The 18,433-nt window shown below is 40.9% G+C and overlaps 7 protein-coding genes across 7 annotated transcripts; 3 read left to right on the top strand and 4 right to left on the bottom strand.

Moving 5' to 3' along the window:
- Window positions 1–580: 580 nt before the first annotated feature.
- Window positions 581–1,321, top strand: SS1G_06791 (predicted protein; the record flags this gene model as incomplete). Its single annotated transcript, XM_001592500.1, has 3 exons — window positions 581–665; window positions 1,166–1,255; window positions 1,293–1,321. The coding sequence occupies 3 exons, from the start codon at window positions 581–583 to the stop codon at window positions 1,319–1,321; spliced, it is 204 nt and encodes a 67-aa protein (XP_001592550.1).
- A 2,743-nt stretch (window positions 1,322–4,064) lies between these two features.
- Window positions 4,065–6,762, bottom strand: SS1G_06790 (hypothetical protein; the record flags this gene model as incomplete). Its single annotated transcript, XM_001592499.1, has 5 exons — window positions 4,065–5,101; window positions 5,153–5,692; window positions 5,771–5,843; window positions 5,892–6,502; window positions 6,594–6,762. The coding sequence occupies 5 exons, from the start codon at window positions 6,760–6,762 to the stop codon at window positions 4,065–4,067; spliced, it is 2,430 nt and encodes an 809-aa protein (XP_001592549.1).
- Window positions 6,763–8,022: 1,260 nt separating this feature from the next.
- SS1G_06789 (hypothetical protein) lies at window positions 8,023–9,446 on the top strand (the record flags this gene model as incomplete). The annotated part of the gene is made up of 2 exons (XM_001592498.1): window positions 8,023–8,792; window positions 9,113–9,446. The coding sequence occupies 2 exons, from the start codon at window positions 8,023–8,025 to the stop codon at window positions 9,444–9,446; spliced, it is 1,104 nt and encodes a 367-aa protein (XP_001592548.1).
- A 354-nt stretch (window positions 9,447–9,800) lies between these two features.
- Window positions 9,801–11,572, bottom strand: SS1G_06788 (hypothetical protein; the record flags this gene model as incomplete). The annotated part of the gene is made up of 2 exons (XM_001592497.1): window positions 9,801–10,528; window positions 10,579–11,572. The coding sequence occupies 2 exons, from the start codon at window positions 11,570–11,572 to the stop codon at window positions 9,801–9,803; spliced, it is 1,722 nt and encodes a 573-aa protein (XP_001592547.1).
- Window positions 11,573–12,947: 1,375 nt separating this feature from the next.
- On the bottom strand, window positions 12,948–14,240 carry SS1G_06787 (hypothetical protein; the record flags this gene model as incomplete). The annotated part of the gene is made up of 1 exon (XM_001592496.1): window positions 12,948–14,240. The coding sequence occupies one exon, from the start codon at window positions 14,238–14,240 to the stop codon at window positions 12,948–12,950; it is 1,293 nt and encodes a 430-aa protein (XP_001592546.1).
- Window positions 14,241–15,053: 813 nt separating this feature from the next.
- Window positions 15,054–16,658, top strand: SS1G_06786 (hypothetical protein; the record flags this gene model as incomplete). Its single annotated transcript, XM_001592495.1, has 5 exons — window positions 15,054–15,090; window positions 15,148–15,250; window positions 15,309–15,478; window positions 15,533–15,567; window positions 15,630–16,658. 5 exons carry the CDS (start codon window positions 15,054–15,056, stop codon window positions 16,656–16,658), a joined length of 1,374 nt encoding a protein of 457 aa, XP_001592545.1.
- Window positions 16,659–17,175: 517 nt separating this feature from the next.
- On the bottom strand, window positions 17,176–17,715 carry SS1G_06785 (hypothetical protein; the record flags this gene model as incomplete). Its single annotated transcript, XM_001592494.1, has 3 exons — window positions 17,176–17,370; window positions 17,485–17,561; window positions 17,691–17,715. 3 exons carry the CDS (start codon window positions 17,713–17,715, stop codon window positions 17,176–17,178), a joined length of 297 nt encoding a protein of 98 aa, XP_001592544.1.
- Window positions 17,716–18,433: the final 718 nt, after the last annotated feature.

Here is an 18,433-nt window from a genome sequence, read left to right as displayed (position 1 = left end):
CATTCTTTTGCCGATACTTTGGGCTACTTTTTACTTCAAAACTTTGGTTATTGGATATGAATGGGAAAAAGTGGAATACATATATTGGATGCATTTCAATATTGCATTCGGCATTGGCGTTTCCACATGAGCCGATGACTTTTGTGTTCGGTTAATTTAAATATGTCCGTGGGAAGGTGGTGGTGCCATTCTTCGGGTGCTTTCGGGTTCCTTATTTATCCGTTTCTTTTCAATACTTTCGGCTACATCGGCTTTGATGACGAGGATACATGCAAAAGTTACTTTTTCTCTTCTTCAAGTATATAATACTTTTTTTTTTTTTTTTTTTGTTTTTTTGGAAGGGTCTCGGGGAGTTGTTTTTATGACTTTATTTTTCGGTATATACCACGACTTAACGAGTTCACGACTTTTATACATGGCTCGAGAGTTTGGGGTGACTTTTGATCAAGATTATTATTAGTGGGGTAGTGAAAGTGGAGGTGGGTAGTAGTTGATGCAGATTGGATGGTTGGACGGATTGGTGGATATAACTGTCTTGATTTTGATGAAAAGAGAAAATGAGAGGAAAGGTTTTTATACCATGGTTGGCTGGTTGGGTCTTGGGGTGGGATCGGATGGGGAAAATGGTTACAAGGAGTTTGGTTTTTTGGAGGTGGAGGTTGGGAGTGGGATTTCTTTCTTTCTGCTTTGCTTTGCTTGGATTTCATTTGGTTTGGTTTGGTTTTACTCTACTCAGGCATGATATGATACCAGGATAAGTTGTTCTATGATATACTTATCGGTTTGGGTTGGGCTGGGATGGATTCTTTGGATTTATATGGTGGATGGATGGGTTTGTGTTGTGGGTGGATGGTGGATGTAGATGATGGGAATGGATGGCGGTGTGGAAATGAATAGCGATACAAGTATACTTAGCCATGACAGCGATATGCTGAGCTCTTTGAGTATGAGCACCAGCTTAAGAGTTTGGTAGTAAGTAGTGGATATTAAAAATTAAAAATAAAAATTTATACAAAAGTTTGGCGTTTTGTGGGAATGTGATGGTGATTTGTGAGATGTGTGGTGAGTGTAGTGTAATGTTGGAAGGAGTGAAGGAGTGAGTGAGTAAATAGTGAGTAAATAAATTAAAAGTATTAAATATAACTAACTATAAACACAGATATAGGAGATGAGAGATGTAAAATGAAGATGGGATATACAGGTACAGATACAAATGGGGCATTCCGGTTACCGGTAAGGGGATTTGGGGGGAGGTGTAAGAGGGCTAATAATCTTATATATATATATATCAGTAGTAAGTAGGTACAGCAGGTTTCTGTAATGATTTATTTCTTTTATGTTTTTTATATTTTCTATATCTGCCATGTCTTCAATGTTTTGCATTTATTTTTCTAGAGTAGTATCTGGATTTGTATCTGTCTGTTTTAGTTAGATACCTACTGACTGACTGGTCTTTGATCTTTGGTCTTTGGTCTTTTTTATTGATGGGGAGATGGTTGGTATGGGATGTATTTATATATCTTTCCTTTTTGTATATAGGTAGAACAGGATGGCCGTGTGATGGGGATAAGTCTCAGAAACTGAAAATTTATAATAATTATCTTGATTCCAGTTACTATCTTGCGATCTTGTGACAGATCTGGCTGGATTCAGGTAGGTAGGGCTGCGTATTCTTTTTATTCATTGCCGTCTCAGTTTCTCCAAAGGTGGTCAAGTACCACCCACTACCATTATCATCAATTTCAATCTAGTAGTGGGCGGGAATAAATAACTTCAAGAATCTCTAATAATATCTTGTATCTAAAATCTTACATTCTTATGTTCTATCTATAAAATCTTGGTTTTTTTGGGGGTTCCTTGGGGGAAATTTAATGTTTAACACTAGAGTTAAATCGGCTATCTAGCGATTTATCATTTTCCTGAATTTTATCAGAGAGAAAGAGAGAGATCTAAACAAATAAAAGAATATTAATTTCTTTTCATACCATCATCATCCATCACCGCTTATTTTGACTCTCATCCCTCCTCTACTTCCATCCATCCATTCATTCACCTCCTCCCTCTTTATTTACCTCCTCGTTAAAAAAACCACACAACAACAACAAAATAATCACAAAAACCAAAAAATAATAATAGGCATAGTAAGATTCGAACTCACATCCCCAGTACTCACGGTAGAGCTCCTGAAATCAAACCGCGCTAAACGTCGACGGCAGCAACGGAATTCGAAAATTCCGAGGGACTTGCTCACACTTTCTGACTGGGTGTTCTACCATTAAACTATATGCGTTTTTTTGTGTATCTGTTTTTTGGGGTTGAGGGTGAGGTTTGGGGGTTTGTTGTTTTGTGTGTATTTGGTGGTTGCTAGATAAAGTGAGGATATTGAGTATAGATATTGGGAGGAATTTATACTTTGAATATTAATGTGTGTTTGGTGGGAATTATTCTATTTCATCTAAATTCCTTATTTCTTCTAGATCTATACTTTATATATTTACTATTGAATTATATTTCACAATTAAATCTATTATCAATTGTGACCAAAAGGGTGTTTATAGACCAGCAATTGTATTTAACTTAGAATCTACAGGTGAAGAGCACCTGTAGATGGGGATAGCTACTCTATATATACACAAATGAATAGCCTAGCCGCAATGGCTAGGCAAAAAGAAGTCATATTTATTCCTCCAATGATCTTACTTTACCGATAACCATTGATACCTAGTACTTGTCCGGATCTGATCCTCAGGTCACCTAAATCGTATACTAATCTCGAGTAATCGTATCATGTGTGGACATGGTTAATGTACCTGAGGTTTCTTATATAATAAGGGTGGGAGGAAAGCAGGGATTTCCGTCACATCAATATATTTTTTTAAAAAAAAAAATCTTATTTAAATATTAAACTATTGATTTATTGTTACGCCGAGTAACAGGAAACTTTCACGTGCAATCAATATCACGTGATTGGCTCAGTGTGGATCAGTGAGCTCAGTACTGAGCTGCATTGATCCTACTGAGTAGCCATCGGCACGAAGGTCTATATAATCTAGATAGATTTCCTTTGTATAAGAGCTTCGTGCTCAAGATCAATCATTTAGTATACTCTACTATTAGTTACGAATTGCATATCATTATTTGTCATTACTTAAGTCCCTGCTTGACGCCTAGTTATAAACCACTTCGAGAGCCTAGAGCACTTCCACGTGATCTAGACGGCAAACCTCGTAACAATTCGTTACTAGATCAAATAGAATGTAGGTAAACTAATTGATAACTAAGTTGAGCACGAAGCTCCCATACTATGAAACTATTCTGACTATATAATGATCCCTTTCCTGGAGCCCTGAGGAGCCTGCGCTCCTGGAGGCTCCATCATGTGATCCTTTATCTGCCTCAGGACACTAATCCTGGGACAATTCGTCTCCTAGGATAATTTAGCTCCTAGGATAATTTAGCTCCTAGGATAATTTAGCTCCTAGGATAATTGTCCTAGGACAATTATCATCCTAGGACAATTATCATCCTAGGACATTTTATCCTAGAACGACTACTATCCTAGCTCATCCTGAGTCCTAGGACACTTGTCCTGTACCATTGTGGTCGTCTAAACGTTTGTCCTAGGATTCCTAGGTTCCTTATCGATAAGGAACCCCCGTAAACCGCGGTTGAATCACATTCCCCCTGTATTCGGCAGCTAAATCACCGACATCTATAATACTACCATAATCCGAACCACGATTCGTGACACACAGTCGCAACGAAAATGAATTCGAAGCCAGGAGAAAAGTAAACCAAAGCCAATTCAAGATAAATCTAGAGTTAAAGTTTGGAGTATTTGACGTGTCTAAAGGAAGATGGGAATTTTTCCATTTACGAAATTGAGGAGCAAGACAAGTCGTCTGCTCACTAGCGTGATAGTGGGGTACTTTCCTATGATGGGGAGGTCATTCATTTATTGCCCCGTCCTAAGTCTTACAGATAAACTCCAACCCATATACCAATTCCATCCTTACCCTTTATCCTCACCAATTTACCCCGCTCTAAACTCTCACTGCCCTCCCTCAATTAACAAAAAACCCATCCTCCTTCTCCCCCTCCCCCCCCTTCCCCTCTTTCTCCCTCCCAAAAACCGACCCCTCAAACATCGGCGTATCAAAAGTCCCCTCAGGATCCTTCCCATTCCTCAAAATAAACTCCGCAACCCTACTCCTCGAACCTCTAACCTCCCCCAACCAACCCGTCATCTCCAGCGCCACCCTCTTATTCACCCTCGCCGCCCCCTTAATCGCCCACTCCATAACATGATACCTACTAACCTCATTCCTCAACATCATATCAAACGGCGTCGTCGTCGATCCCTCTTCCTTATAACACGCAATACTCATCCTCTCCAAATTTGGTCTTCCAAAAAGTAATCCCTTAATCTCATTACTATAACCATGATAATTAAAATGAATAGGTTTATCGGCCGTGAATAAACTATTAAATTCATCTCTGGTCAAGCTATGCGGATGGAGAGTTTCAGCTTCGAGAATCATTAAATCCGTAACGTTGACGACTCGAACCCGTAAGTCGGGACACTTTTTTCGGAGTAAGGCGGCTGCGACAACGACTTCAAACATGAGTTCTGATCCGATTCCTACGAGAACAACATCGGGATCTATTCCTTCATCTGTGCTGCAGAATTTCCAAACTGATGCGCCGGCTTGACAATGTTTGTTTGCTTCTTCAGGACTTAAGAATACAGGTTGAGGTTGTTTGGATCCAACCATTAGGTTTATGTAATTGGTTGATTTGAGACAATGAGCGATTGTTGAGAGGAAAGTATTCGCATCAGGTGGTAAATAAACTCTAGCAGCTGTAGGCTTCAGGTTTAAAACCGCACCGATAAATGAAGGATTTTGATGAGAAAAACCATTATGTTCTTGACGAGTCCATGTACTGGTTTCGATGTAGTTGAGTGAGGAGAGATCAGCGCGGAAACGTGTTTCCCGAGCCATTTTGTTAAATTTACTATATTGAATCATCATGGTATGAATTATACCAAGGAAGGATTCATAAGATGGAAAGATTCCAGTACGTCCAGTAAGGGTATAGCCTAGGAGATGGTCAGTTAAAATGCATATGAAAATGGCGGAGCACAATTTACCTTGTAGGAAACCTTGACATGTATGTTCACTAAGAATTTCAATAACTCTTCCACCTTGAGCATTTGAAAACTCATCCCATTGAAAATCACGTCCAGTATGTTTGAATACTGCGTCAAGTTTATTACTGACGAGCTCATCTGGAGAGAAGAGACGTAGAGATTTGGGATTATCAACCAAAGCCTGATCAAGAAGATCACCAATAGCTTTCATACAAGAAACTTCGGTTCCTTTCTCAACACCATACTTTTTCCAATCTGGTATTTTTAATACTTCATGGTTTTTGTATGTTTCTGGTCGTTGACCTAGCTTTTTATGTTCTGGTGGTAAGATCTTCTTAACAGAATCAATAACATCACCAGATTCTGTGAATAATTTAGCTGGTCCATATGAGAGAAGCCATTTTTGAAGATCTGTAAGTTGATCTTTGTTTGATTTTGCGGCCATAAGAGGGACTTGATGAGCATGGAATGATCCTTCAACAAACCCTCCATTAACAATCTTTGGTCCACTCCATCCTTTAGGAGTTCTCATAATAATAACTGGCCACTACTTGATATTAGTATACAAACTTGAGTCAAGAAATGGTGAAGATACTCTCGGTTTCATAATTGATTTACCAGATCTGGCAGCCTTTTGAATTTTACGAATCTCATCCAAAGCCCATTGCATACTTGTTGCCATATCACGATCCTAGAATAAAATTAGCACAATCTCCATATCATTGACTACCAAACTCACAATATCCTCCAAATCCTCCACAAATCGACATTGATATCCATAACCAGTAAACAAAGATGCCATCTCCTTATCATCCATACAACCATAAATAGTTCTTTCGGAAATCTTAAATCCATTAACATGAACAATTGGAATAACGGCACCAGATTCAGCAGGATCAATATATTTAGCCGCATGCCAAGCAGTAGCTGTAGGACCCGATTCAGCTTCTCCATCACCAACTACACAAGCAACCACCAAATCGGGATTATCCATCACAGCACCAAAAGCAACCGAAAGAGCATATCCAAGTTCTCCACCTTCATGAATAGAACCTGGAACTTCGGCACTGATGTGAGAAGGAAAGCCAGATGGTGTACTGAAACCAGTAATGAGGTTATGAAGACCTTGTTTATTGTTGGAATATTTGGGGTAGAATTTCTCAAGAGTTCCTTCTAGCCAGAGGGAAGAAAGAATTGCTGGAGCTCCATGACCAGGTCCAACAACATAGATCATATCGAGATCATTCTTTTTGGTGAGATAATTGAGATGAGCGTAAACTAAGGTAAGACCAGGACATGTTCCCCAATGACCTAAAAGTCTTGGTTTAATATCATCGAATGTAAAGATCTCTTTCCAAATAAGCATTATCTGAAAGGAAAATCATAGCTATGAAAGTATTAGTTGAATATTTAAAGTCATTCATCTAGGATAAATACTTACCAGCAGCAATATAATTGCTAGCTCTGCGAAATTCCTCAAGTCCTCTTAAATCATCATCGGGAATTTGTAACTTTTCCAACTTAACTGCTAACTCATCTATTGTCGTTGAACCCGATATATTTGAAGCCAATGCTTGAGGATTTGGTCTATCAATGATTTCTCCAGGCATATTTGCGGTGGTCTGTGTTAGTTTTGTCTGCTCGAGTTTACTATGATTGTAGTCGTAATAAACGTAGTAGAAATAGTGTTTGTTTCTTCAAAACATTGATGTCAGCGGAGGTTTTTTGATATTCGAGGAGGTATTAAGAAGCACAACAGCAGCAGAATGAATAAATGAGGAGAGAAGAGTCAATTAAACAGGTACACTGATGGTAGAATCAAGAAAGCAATTGAAAATATAAAAGATCAAAGCACATCTATATGATATCCAATGTTAACTACCCCTCCCGATTACTTACCAAAAGATCAAATCAAGCTCTTAACGTCAACAAAGAAACTTGCGTCACATCCATCATCCATCCGTGCCAACGAGCTAAGATGCCGACGAATCCGATGAATTCAATGCATTTCTGTTAGTCGAAGATGCTAAAAGATATGGACTTTAAGAATCACCGATCCTTTACATGAAATTTTCACTCGTTGACGCAATTGATTGATAATGGTATTCCATAGGAAAGTCTTACACAGGTGTTTGTGTTAACGTCATATTCCTTTAATGGGTGGGGATGATCCAAACATTCGGTATTCGATTTAAATAGTACCTAGCTTTATGTAAGATTGTAATATCATATCAGCCTTCTCATCTCAAATAACCATCACTTGATGAGGAATGCATGTATATTCAATATCAATTCCATAACCCAAAACTGCAGCCTTTAGTCACCAGCCAAAAATATAATACGGAGTAAAGTGGTATGACAATCAACCAAAAAATCGCACTGTAGGTAAAGGTTACCAACATTAATGGCGTGAGAAAAATCCAAGATTTTAAGCTTCCCAACCCTGTAAATTCGGGCCATTGCCCCTGTAACCCCCGAGGATTCAGAGGCTCTTATCCCTGTAGCCACAATAACAACCAATAGATAAGCAACAATTCTCGGCTTCGATAAGAATATGGCGGGGTTTCTTTGAACGTCATCTGTTTGTTTGTATGTTTGCATGATGTGGTGCATGTATGGGACGAGAAGAAATCTTATGATTATATTTGGGGTTTATTTAGTTTAAAAGTATTATGTTTGATGTTTTAGATTTCCCTATTATCATTCTTTATTTCTTGAGGTTTGAGGAATTGAGTGTCAGTCCCATGTCTACGATCAGAGCAATAAACTCCAAATAAGTCTTAACTACCTCGTTCAATACCCCTCATATCCTCATATATCTCCTCAACACTCAACCCTCACCTCAACATAAAACCACATCCACCCTCATCATGTCCAAAATAATCCTCTCCATAAACGCCGGATCCTCCTCCGTCAAAATCTCCATCTTCACAGCCCGCAAAACCCAATCCCCAACCCAACTAGCCGAATGTCAAATCTCCGGTCTCACATCCCCTCCCGCAACCCTCAAATACACCCGCTCAGGAACCCTCATTTGCAAAGACCAAAAACTCGAGAATGAGAAAATCTCCGACCAAAAAGATGCTTTCCAATACATTCTATCCCATCTAATTAACGACCCCTCATTCCCACAAATCACCAAAGTCGAAGATATATCCATCGCAAGCCACCGCGTCGTACACGGAGGCGACTATAAAACCAGCAAAATCATCACAAACGAAACATACCACCACCTAGAAACGCTCACCGATCTCGCCCCCTTACACAACACATCCGCACTCTCCATCATATCCCACTGTATCTCGACACTTCCCTCCACGCGCAACATCGCCGTCTTCGACTCTGAATTCCACGCCTCGATTCCAGAACATATCTCTACATATCCTATTAATCAAGACATTGCGCGGAAGAATGGATTGCGGAAATATGGATTTCATGGGATTTCGTATGCGTTTATTACGCGGAGTGTAGCGGAGTTTTTGGGGAAGAAGGAGGAGGAATTGAATATTATTGCGTTGCATTTGGGGAGTGGTGCTAGTGCGTGTGCAGTTAAGGGGGGAAGAAGTTGGGATACGAGTATGGGGTTGACGCCTTTGGCGGGATTGCCTGGGGCGACGAGGAGTGGGAGTTTGGATCCTAGGTATTTTCTTTTTCTTTTTCTTTCGTTTCCTCCTATCCTTCCTTTTCCAACTTCCTACCTACCACCCACATTAAATCCCCGAATAAAACAATCCCCCCCTCAAAACCAAAAAAACAAACCAACCACAAAACTAACCACCTCCCTCCTTCCCTCCCAAAAAGTCTAGTATTCCACTACGCAACCAACGTCGGAAAACTCTCCCCCTCCTCCACCACCTCCCTGCACATCTCCCGAGCCGAAGAAATCCTCAACCAAGAATCCGGGTGGAAATCCCTAACTGGAACCACAAATTTCGGCACCATAATATCCTCTTCCTCCAGCAATCCCCAGATGAAACTCGCGCTTGATATATTTATCGATAGGATATTATCATATATTGGACATTACTACGTGAGTTTACATGGGAAAGTTGATGCGTTGGTTTTTGCCGGGGGGATTGGTGAGAAGAGTGAGGTGTTGAGGAGGAGGGTGGTGCACGAGGTGGGATGTTTGGGGTTTGAGATTGATGAGGTGAAGAATGGGAGGGAGATGAAGGAGGTGGTGCAGGATGTGGGGAGGGAGGGGGCGAGACATCGGACTTTGGTTTGTTTGACGGATGAACAGTTTGAGATGGCTAGACATTGTGTTGTTGATGAGGAGCTTTTTGGTGAATGAATTCTGCGATGAGTTCTGTGAAGTGAGAGGTGAAGTTATGACATTGCTAGCGAAATAGCATGGGAATGAATGATGGAAGAAAATCAAAGTAAAATCAAAGTAAAATCAAAATCTTTTAATATCCAATTACCTCGCATGCTACGCTATGCTCCATGGGTATATTACAAACAATTTGAGAAGGAGAGTGCTGTGATCCTCTGAATAGCGCCAAAAATATCCAAAACAAAACCATAGATTTCAAACACCCCTTAAACATACGCTTGCAAGAAAACCAGAGCAAGCCTTTGACATTTCATCCCCCCACATCCTCAATTATCCATCTTTTGTCCATCTCAATTTCACCAATTCCTAACATCATCCCACATATACCGGCATTCTGCTTCCTTTCAAATCAGGTGGAACCCCACACTTATCATCCTTATTCCAATCATGCAGCAAGAACCAACACAACATTCTAAACATCAAGGAAACCCAAATAATATGTCTTTCCTCTTTCTCGTGTTTATTCAAAAGTCTGGAATCGGTATCTCGGGTGGTAATCTCGGGGAGTATTTGATCAAAGTAGTAATTTAGTAGAGGTTCTTCTTTATGAACGGCCACGATCGAATTTAAAGGAGAGTTAGGATTTTCTAGAACTTTCGTAACGTGGTCGATGTGTGCTACTACCACTTTGATAATAGTTTGTTGTCTTCCTGGATGGAGGAGGAATTTGGTCCTGTCGTCAAGGGCATCATGGATTCTTTCTCGCGCTTCTATACTAAGATCGTATTCGGACATTCGATTTCGAATCATGGATTCTCGGCTGCGAAAAGCGGATCCTTCATCATCTACACATATTATAGATTCAATGTCTTTCCATTGTCTGATAATTGCAGCAACAGCGTGTAGGTCGTTATAGCCTTCCCGCTCGCAAAGTTTTACAAGCTTCGTTTGGAATATTTCCACTAGTGTGATAATGTTCCAGGAAGGCTTTTTACCAATCTTCTTCAACCAAAAATCTTGGGTAGGATTTGGTATCATTCTAAAGTTGCTGCCACGAAGCCGAACTACCTTGCCTAGCATACCGATCAATTCAAAGGAGACTATAAATCATTAGATATCTTTTCAGGTAGAGGAAAGGAAGAGAACGTACCTGAAAATATGTGCTTGTGATCTTTTCTATATCTTTTAAGAATCTCGGGTGTACAACCAAGAGATTCCAAAGTTGTATCAACATCTTCTGGGCTCCCAAATTGTAACGTCACGTTCTGAGACTCCGGGTTCTTCTTCAAGTACTCGTCATCCTCGAAAATGTTTGGAACCGTTCCAAAACATAAATCCTTGATATGATTGGATGGAATGACACGATTTTCCCTAAAACTCGATCTCCCCGTAACTGAAAATGTAACCATAACTCCTAGACCGTGAACGGTAGTTGACGTAAGAATGAAACCATTGCCTTCTGCTCTGAGGTTCCACTGAATCTGATCGAATACTTTCCAATACATCCCTAACAAAGCCATCATTTCAACCAAATGACATATGGCAGATGTTGCATATGGCCTTGTTATGCTAGACGGAACGAAGTCCCAAGATCGTGTTTTGACCTGTAAAGCCACAGCTAATTCGTATTCGGGTTTTTTTATTAGTCTCCCTGTTGGCGGCGTCCTCGAACGAAATTTTTCATCCCACTCCCGTGAGTCGTGTTCATTCATTTGAAGACTCGATAACAGGGTAACCCACGATGCTCGTTCATCATCCGCTGTATGGACTTGTTGAATTGTTTGTTTATCCTTCTGTAATTGTGCTTTAGGTTCCAGAACTTTTGACTCTGCGTATGATTCTGGCGAGCCATCCATGTAATGAATAGGCCTGTTTTCAATTGGACCTCGTTTGTTATGCGGAGGAGCGATGAATATAACTGGCGTCTCGAACACCACTTCGACTCGAATTTCTTTTATGTTAAGTTTTCGTTTCGTCCCCTTACTCCATGGCCCCATCACCGACTCCGCACATCTTCGATACCCCTCTGCACTCGAAAAATACTGTTGCAACACCTGCAAACATGTAGTTAAAAGTGCTACCACCGAAACAATCAATGCCACCAGCCCAAGAACATTTTGATTGGTATTATCGAGAGAAGTCATATTTCTCAGGTCTCAGCCTCGTCTCCTAACTTTTCAAATCAACGTGTAAATAACTCTGCAACTTCCTCAAGCTATCATAATTTCAATTGATTCAAAGCTTGCCGTCTTCTTGGTCTCCTCCCAAAAAACCAACAAAAAATCAATAAAAAACAAGAAAATGAAAGAAAAACAAGAGCCAGCAGAAAACTCGAATATATATTCGACTCACATCAACATTACACTGATCTCAGCCCCCAACCTCGGGGCGGCCGCAATCACTTGTGCAAAAGCGTGAGGCTGAAGATTTCATGGTCTCTCATGGGTTCTTCATGGGTTTTCAATGGAGCCAAGCTACCGAGCCACGAATTGATACCCTGTGTATTGCATATGCTATGTCAGCTCGTCAAGTAGGAAGCGAATCGAATCATTTTTCGCTGCGTGGTAGCTTTTGACGTTAGTTCTGTCTCGTTTCATAAAACCCTACAAAACTATGGCGAGGACTGTACTCGAACATAATGAACCTGAGAGGGGAATGGAATGAGATGAAAACAAGCATTTGAGTGTGGAGTATCAGCACAGATGAATTGACATATGGTATGAACTACGAGCTTCGAGTGCGGCGCCGGAAAAATAATTCCCCTCGCTGACAGAGGTAAGACTACCTCGCAGCTCGTCCTACCGAAGGCGTTTTCGTTCATAAAAGAGATTCACATCTTTCTATAAATAAATCCAGATGAATCCTCGAAGCTAAATTCCTTTACATATAACCCAATTTGTTCGCACTTCACGTCAGGTAGTCAAATTCGCACAACAATCCATGAAATCTAAACGTCATCATATCAAAAGTCTATAAACTTTATTACCACTAATAAATTGCAATTACTTTTTAAGAACATGATCATTTTTGCCTATGAATTGTTGGTCCCCACGAAACCATGTCAAGGACCTAAATATCATTTGATAGTACATTTGTTTAAGATCATGCATGTCATGACCGACCATGAGCAGAAAAGGAAATTAAAGAAAAAAAGGGAAAGAAAAAAAAGGCAAAGTTAAACTGCATTTTTAATTTTGATCCCATTTGTCATACGAATTAGAAAAAGTTTGACCATAGACGCCAATCAAATCAAGATAACTCGAAAACGTCAATCAAAGCGTGTGCATCAACCTATGCAATATACCCACCATCCATGATACCAATGCAAAGACTTTTAGAAGTCATTGAGATCCTATGCAGTCAAAACTAGCCCTTCCTCCCGAATATCACACCGTACATGTGAAGGAAAGCTCAAACGCCATGAGAATACAAGAACGGAATATTCGAATTTGGTGGTGGTAGATTAATATCAAGAATAATTGCTTAATCTCGATCAGATAAACCTATATCAGGGTGTGATTATGAAACCACCCATTCAGAATCTTGAAGTTCTTTCTGAATCTCATGAACATTATCATCCTTGTCGACATAAGTTAGGTCTGCTGTCCACTTTTGTCCTGGAGCACTTCGTTCAGTTTTTGGTGGAATGGTGTACTCTTTCTCATCATTTGAGCTGGTGGTTCCAGCACCCTCGGCAACAGCACTCTCCTTCTTCTCCTTCTTAGCCTTCTTCTTCTTGCTTGAAACTTGCTCCCATTCACGAGAATCTTCAATGACAGTCTTGACACGTTCATCATAATCTCCGTATCCTTGCCATTGGCTGCCTGTAACCTCACTCTCTGAGAAATTTCTAACTGGAGCAGCGGTCTTCTTGTCTGTCTTATCCTCGGTGGTGTCAAGCAAGTCAAACTTGCCAGCATTACCAGAAGTATTTGTGGCATTGTCGGCAGGGGAGGCAGTCCAAGCGGACTTAGCAGCTTGGGAGGCCATGAATTGACTGCCATCCTTAGCAGCCCTACCCTCGGCTTCTCTAGCTGTACGACGTTGCTTTTCTTCCTTAATCTTGCGTTCCTTTTCTTCTTGCTCTCTTACGAGTTTGGCAGCTTCAATCTTGGCGCGGTTTTGTCTTTGCTTCTTTGTCTCGGTAGGTTGTGGAGCAGCCTTGGCTTTTTCTTTCTTGGCTGGCTTAGGGTTGGTAGGTTCAGTAACTTTCAAGACGGACGGACCAGGGGCAGCAGGTTCAAGCATATCAGCGATACCACTTGCGATAGGAGATGTAACACTGGTTGGGCCAACTTCAGGAGAATTGGTGAAGGATTGATCATCATCAGCATCGCCAGCGGTGATATTTCCAGAGTCTTTAATTTCCTTTTCTTGTGCACGAGACTGTTTGACAGACTTTTGACGATTTGCAGTTGTAGAAGATTTACCAGAGAGTTGAGTACCAGCTTGAGTTTTGGCGAATTGAAGAGCGAATTTACGGTTATTTTCCGCATCATCATCATCATCGGAATCATTGGCGACAGGCCTAGCAGTTTCCTGCTTGGGTTCGGGTTTCTGAGGAGCAGGAGTTTTCTTCTTTTCGGTCTTGGCAGAAGACTTGTTGTCCTGTTCACCATTGCTCAATCCATTATCCTTCTTGGATTTCTTGGACTTTGGCTCCTTGCGATCTTCAACAACCTTACTCGCTTGTTTGACAACATTCTGAGGTTTGGTTTTGTCCTTGGATTTATTGTTGAGGTAGTAGTATCCTGCTGCGCCGAGGACAACCGTCCAGCCAATGGCAGTAGTGAGTAGACTGGTGTTACTCATGATGAAACGAACCGCAGATGATTAAACGTAGAAATAATGTCGGAACCAAGCTCTCGAGCTCTCTCGGATGGGGGTCGATCGACCTATTGGGACATCAGGCGAAGTTTGATGAGTGATTTTCGCCTTGACTCGAATCGAATTGAATGAAGGGATATTCAATTAATTGTCAACAAAAGACAATTTGTGAATTAGAATTGAATATGGATGTCTTTAAAAAAGAGAGAAGAGGAAGAATAGAGAATGGGAAGGGAGAGTAGGAAGATATAGGACGGGGTTGTAAACCCTATGTATGACTGGTATGATTTTGATGAGAAACTTGTATCGAGATGTGGCCTTTAGATAAAAGCAACAGACCAACTGAACCTTGATCATTATTGGAGCTCCCCATGTTTTCTAGCGTCACCTTAAACGCATGCAAGGGAGCCTCATTGGATGAGATGTATTTCGGATCAATTATGTCCGACGCTCCGATAAGATAATTGAAGGTGGGGTGAATCTAGGGTGAGTCTAGGATGAATCTACCAGAGTCAGTTGTTGGTGGAACATTGTCATGATACAAGGAATACCGGTATATTGGTATACTTTTGAAGAACTACTTCGTATCTAACAAACAATCCAGCGCATTATTATTCAAGTAGACGACCTAGATATTAGATCGTCTGTCTATATCTAGTCATCCTTTCACTCTTTAGTCCTACTCTCCTTTTGCTTTTATCCTTTGCTTTTCTATCCTATCTCTACCATCAATCATCGTCCAGACGTCATCATATATAGAGTGTGAGCAGAGGGAAAGAAACTTCAATCTCAGTCAAAATGTCTCTTAACCGTGTCATTATCGATACAGACCCTGGTAAGATCTTCAATCACCTTTTTATTTAAGGATATAAAGTTAATAAAAACCCAAAAGGTGTCGATGATGTTCTAGCCATTATGTTAGCCTTGGCTGCAAAGCCAGAGGAGCTTGATGTCATGATGCTTTCCATAACTTATGGAAATGTAGAAGCTCAGAGGTATATTAAGATCATAATACCTATTGTTCGCCGATCATCTTACTAATTAAATTTGAAGTTGTTTGAAAAATTGTGTAGCTTTATTCCATGTTATCGAACAGGAATTAAAATGGAGAAAAGAGCGTGGTCAACTTGAGGGATTCGAAGCAATGAAGAAGTCAAAACCTATCGTCGCTGTTGGCGCAGACCACCCACTCGAAGATGAGATGCTTATGGCAGATTACTTTCGTAGGAACTCCAGCACATAAATTCCTCTGGAGTATTAACTAATTTGGGCAATAGACGGTATTGATGGTCTTGGTGGTGTTCATACTAGTGTAAGATAATTATGCCCCTTCATTTGGCTTTTCCGTCTTTCAACTGACATATACCCTCATAGCATCCACATCTTTCCCCCGCAGATACATGGAAGACACTCTTTCAACCTCCCGCCGCAAATGCTACCGCTGAAGAAGTTGCTGAAGCCCGCTTACTCGCTTCTCCATCCCCATCATTCACAGCTTCACAAGCTCCTGCTCATATGGAAATGCTTCGCTTACTCCGAGAAAATCCTAAAGATACAATTACAATTGTTTGTGTTGGACCTTTGACCAATATTGCTTTGGCTGCTGCAGAAGACCCGGAAACATTTTTGAAAGTTAAAGAGGTTGTTGTAATGGGTGGTGCCATCGATGTGGAGGGCAATATCACACCTGTCGCTGAATTCAACACTTACGCTGATGCAGTCGCAACTGCCAGAGTATTCGCTCTTACATCTCCAAACCCAATCACCACCATGCCTCCTGTACCTTTGAACAAGTCAAGTCTACCACCATATCCTAAGAATCTTTCAAGGAAACTCAACTTAACATTATTCCCCCTTGATATTACAACTCCACATCAGTTGTATCAATCAGACTTTCAAGCAAAATTAAAACCTCTAATCAAAGCTGGAAGTCCTCTAGCAGAGTGGACATCTGTATTTGTCCACAAGACTTACGAGAAAATGAACTCTCTTGGCAGAAATGCATCAAGCGATCCAGGCCTTGAGTTGCATGATCCTCTTTGTATCTGGTACATGCTATCACGTTCATCCCCGGCTTGGATGACTTTCCCAAGAGGGCCTGAAGATATTCGAGTTGAGACCTCTGGTCAATGGACTAGAGGTATGCATGTTGTTGATAGACGAATGAGAAAGAAGACAGGAGTTGAACAAGTCAAGAGCCCTGGAGCTGTGGATATTAGAGATCCAATGGAAAATACTACTACCGTCGTTCATGTTACCAATGAAATTGATATCACAGCTGACGAGCCTGGAGATAATGGTGGTTGGCTTAGTGTTCATAAGGGTAATAGAGTCAACAGAATTGTTGGTACTCCTGGAGAAGCCGCTTTTGGACCCTATCTTTTGGAAAGAGTTTTTGGATAGACTTATTAATGGGTTGGATACCTACTGGTTTTTGATTACAGCACATGTCATCAAATTGGATTTAAGATGATTCATTGTACCTAGAAGCTTAGTTTTGGAAATTAGAGTTTGAGCTGTTTTAAAGACCATCTTGAAGACCATCTTGACATGCCTTCTAGTTTGTCTCCACTCATTTCATGATATATATGACCTTTAAATTTTGTAATTTTCCTTGATATGGGAATCGCTTCAGCTATGTTCCTAGCCAACATAAACGAGAAGATGGATATAAAGCTCCCTTTTAATATTAATCCATCCAACGCCAATTAATGCAGCATAAGTATCCTTTCTTCCTTCCACCTGGTATGCGCGCTCATCCGGGCTCTTTTAAGTGCCCAAATTTTGGTATCTTCCCCCTGATTTTTTTCAATTCTCTTCCTTCTTCGATCATGCCCCTACCTTCTTCCATGTACTCGCTTTCTATCCCCTGCATTCAAAACATGCCCCAAATCATAAATCCTCAATCATGAGCATTCAATCATGAATGTTTCGTCCCACCGATAACCGCACCCCTAACCTCCACCCAGTTGATACTATCATCCAGCTCCTCATCCACAAGCCCTACTACAACGACATTGTCACCGCGGATCAAATAAAGGCCGTGTGGTACTTCACTCGAGGCTTCGGGGTCTTCTGGAGGTCTAATTATGCGCTCAATGGTTTGGGATAGGACCTAGGTTTGTTAGATGGTGAAGGGAAGATGAGAGATGGCGAGAGTAATTGGAGTGGAGGGAAAGCAGATAAGAATTGGAGAAAGAAGAGACGGGTAAGAGAAGGGAGTAAATACCAGATTGGTCTGCTGATCACAACTTAAAAGTGTACCAACCAACGTTCTCGAATCCGCAGTTAAGATTAGAACTTTCTCTAGGGAGCTGTTAGGATGCGGTTGTAAGTTTTGCTTGCTTTCATAATTTGCGCCGATGGTGAAACTAACGAAAAGAATAGAGTAAAAGGTAAAAGGCAAAAATAAGGGTCAAAGAAGGGCAAACTCACTGTTTACATAGCTAGAGAGTGACATTTTGGAGCTGGAGCTTGAGCTGGACCGGCAGTCGCAACTCTGCTTTGAGAATTGATATCGTAGATGCGGTTGCACGGGAAATATTGCTTAGATAAACAGCTCACTTTTTGAAAGGTGAATTGGGAAATTGCTTCGTCTGGAACTTGGACATGTAAAGCTGTTTATTGTTTTGAGAAACTCCAATATTTCACACCTTCAACCACAAACCCAAAAAGTAAATAGATGAAAGATACCAAGTTAGCATACAACGGCAAAACAATATTCCGAGACACCCGGACCAACACTGGAGCTTCATCATACTCAAGTCATGGATCCTCAAAAGCACTCCTCATTCCTCAAGAATAAGAAAGCTTCACCAGAACTTCCAATCCCTTTGAACGAAATTAGTTCTGATTTTACTAGATCTAAGCACTGTTATCATTTCTGCACTCGTGTTAGGGTAGATTGTACGGTAACACCTTTCGCAAGCTTCCCCTCGACACTTCCTTAATCCGCACGGGGTTCTACCGAATACATCTCGGATTTGGCGCGCAGATTCCCATTCACGGAGTTACAGTTGATTAAATCGACAATAGGAAAGCCGGAATCCGTATCCTTCCAGCAAAGAGAATTCTTGTCGCCGAGCTCGCAAAGAACCAATACAAGCAATCACAACACGAGAATATCCCCTACATCAACGATTCAGGAACTGCTCGATTTTACCGCCATTATTCAGCAT

Source organism: Sclerotinia sclerotiorum, genomic scaffold, assembly GCF_000146945.2.
Source record: "Sclerotinia sclerotiorum 1980 UF-70 scaffold_8 genomic scaffold, whole genome shotgun sequence".
NCBI classification, from domain to species: domain Eukaryota; kingdom Fungi; phylum Ascomycota; class Leotiomycetes; order Helotiales; family Sclerotiniaceae; genus Sclerotinia; species Sclerotinia sclerotiorum.
This window is presented reverse-complemented; position numbering and strand designations above follow the sequence as displayed.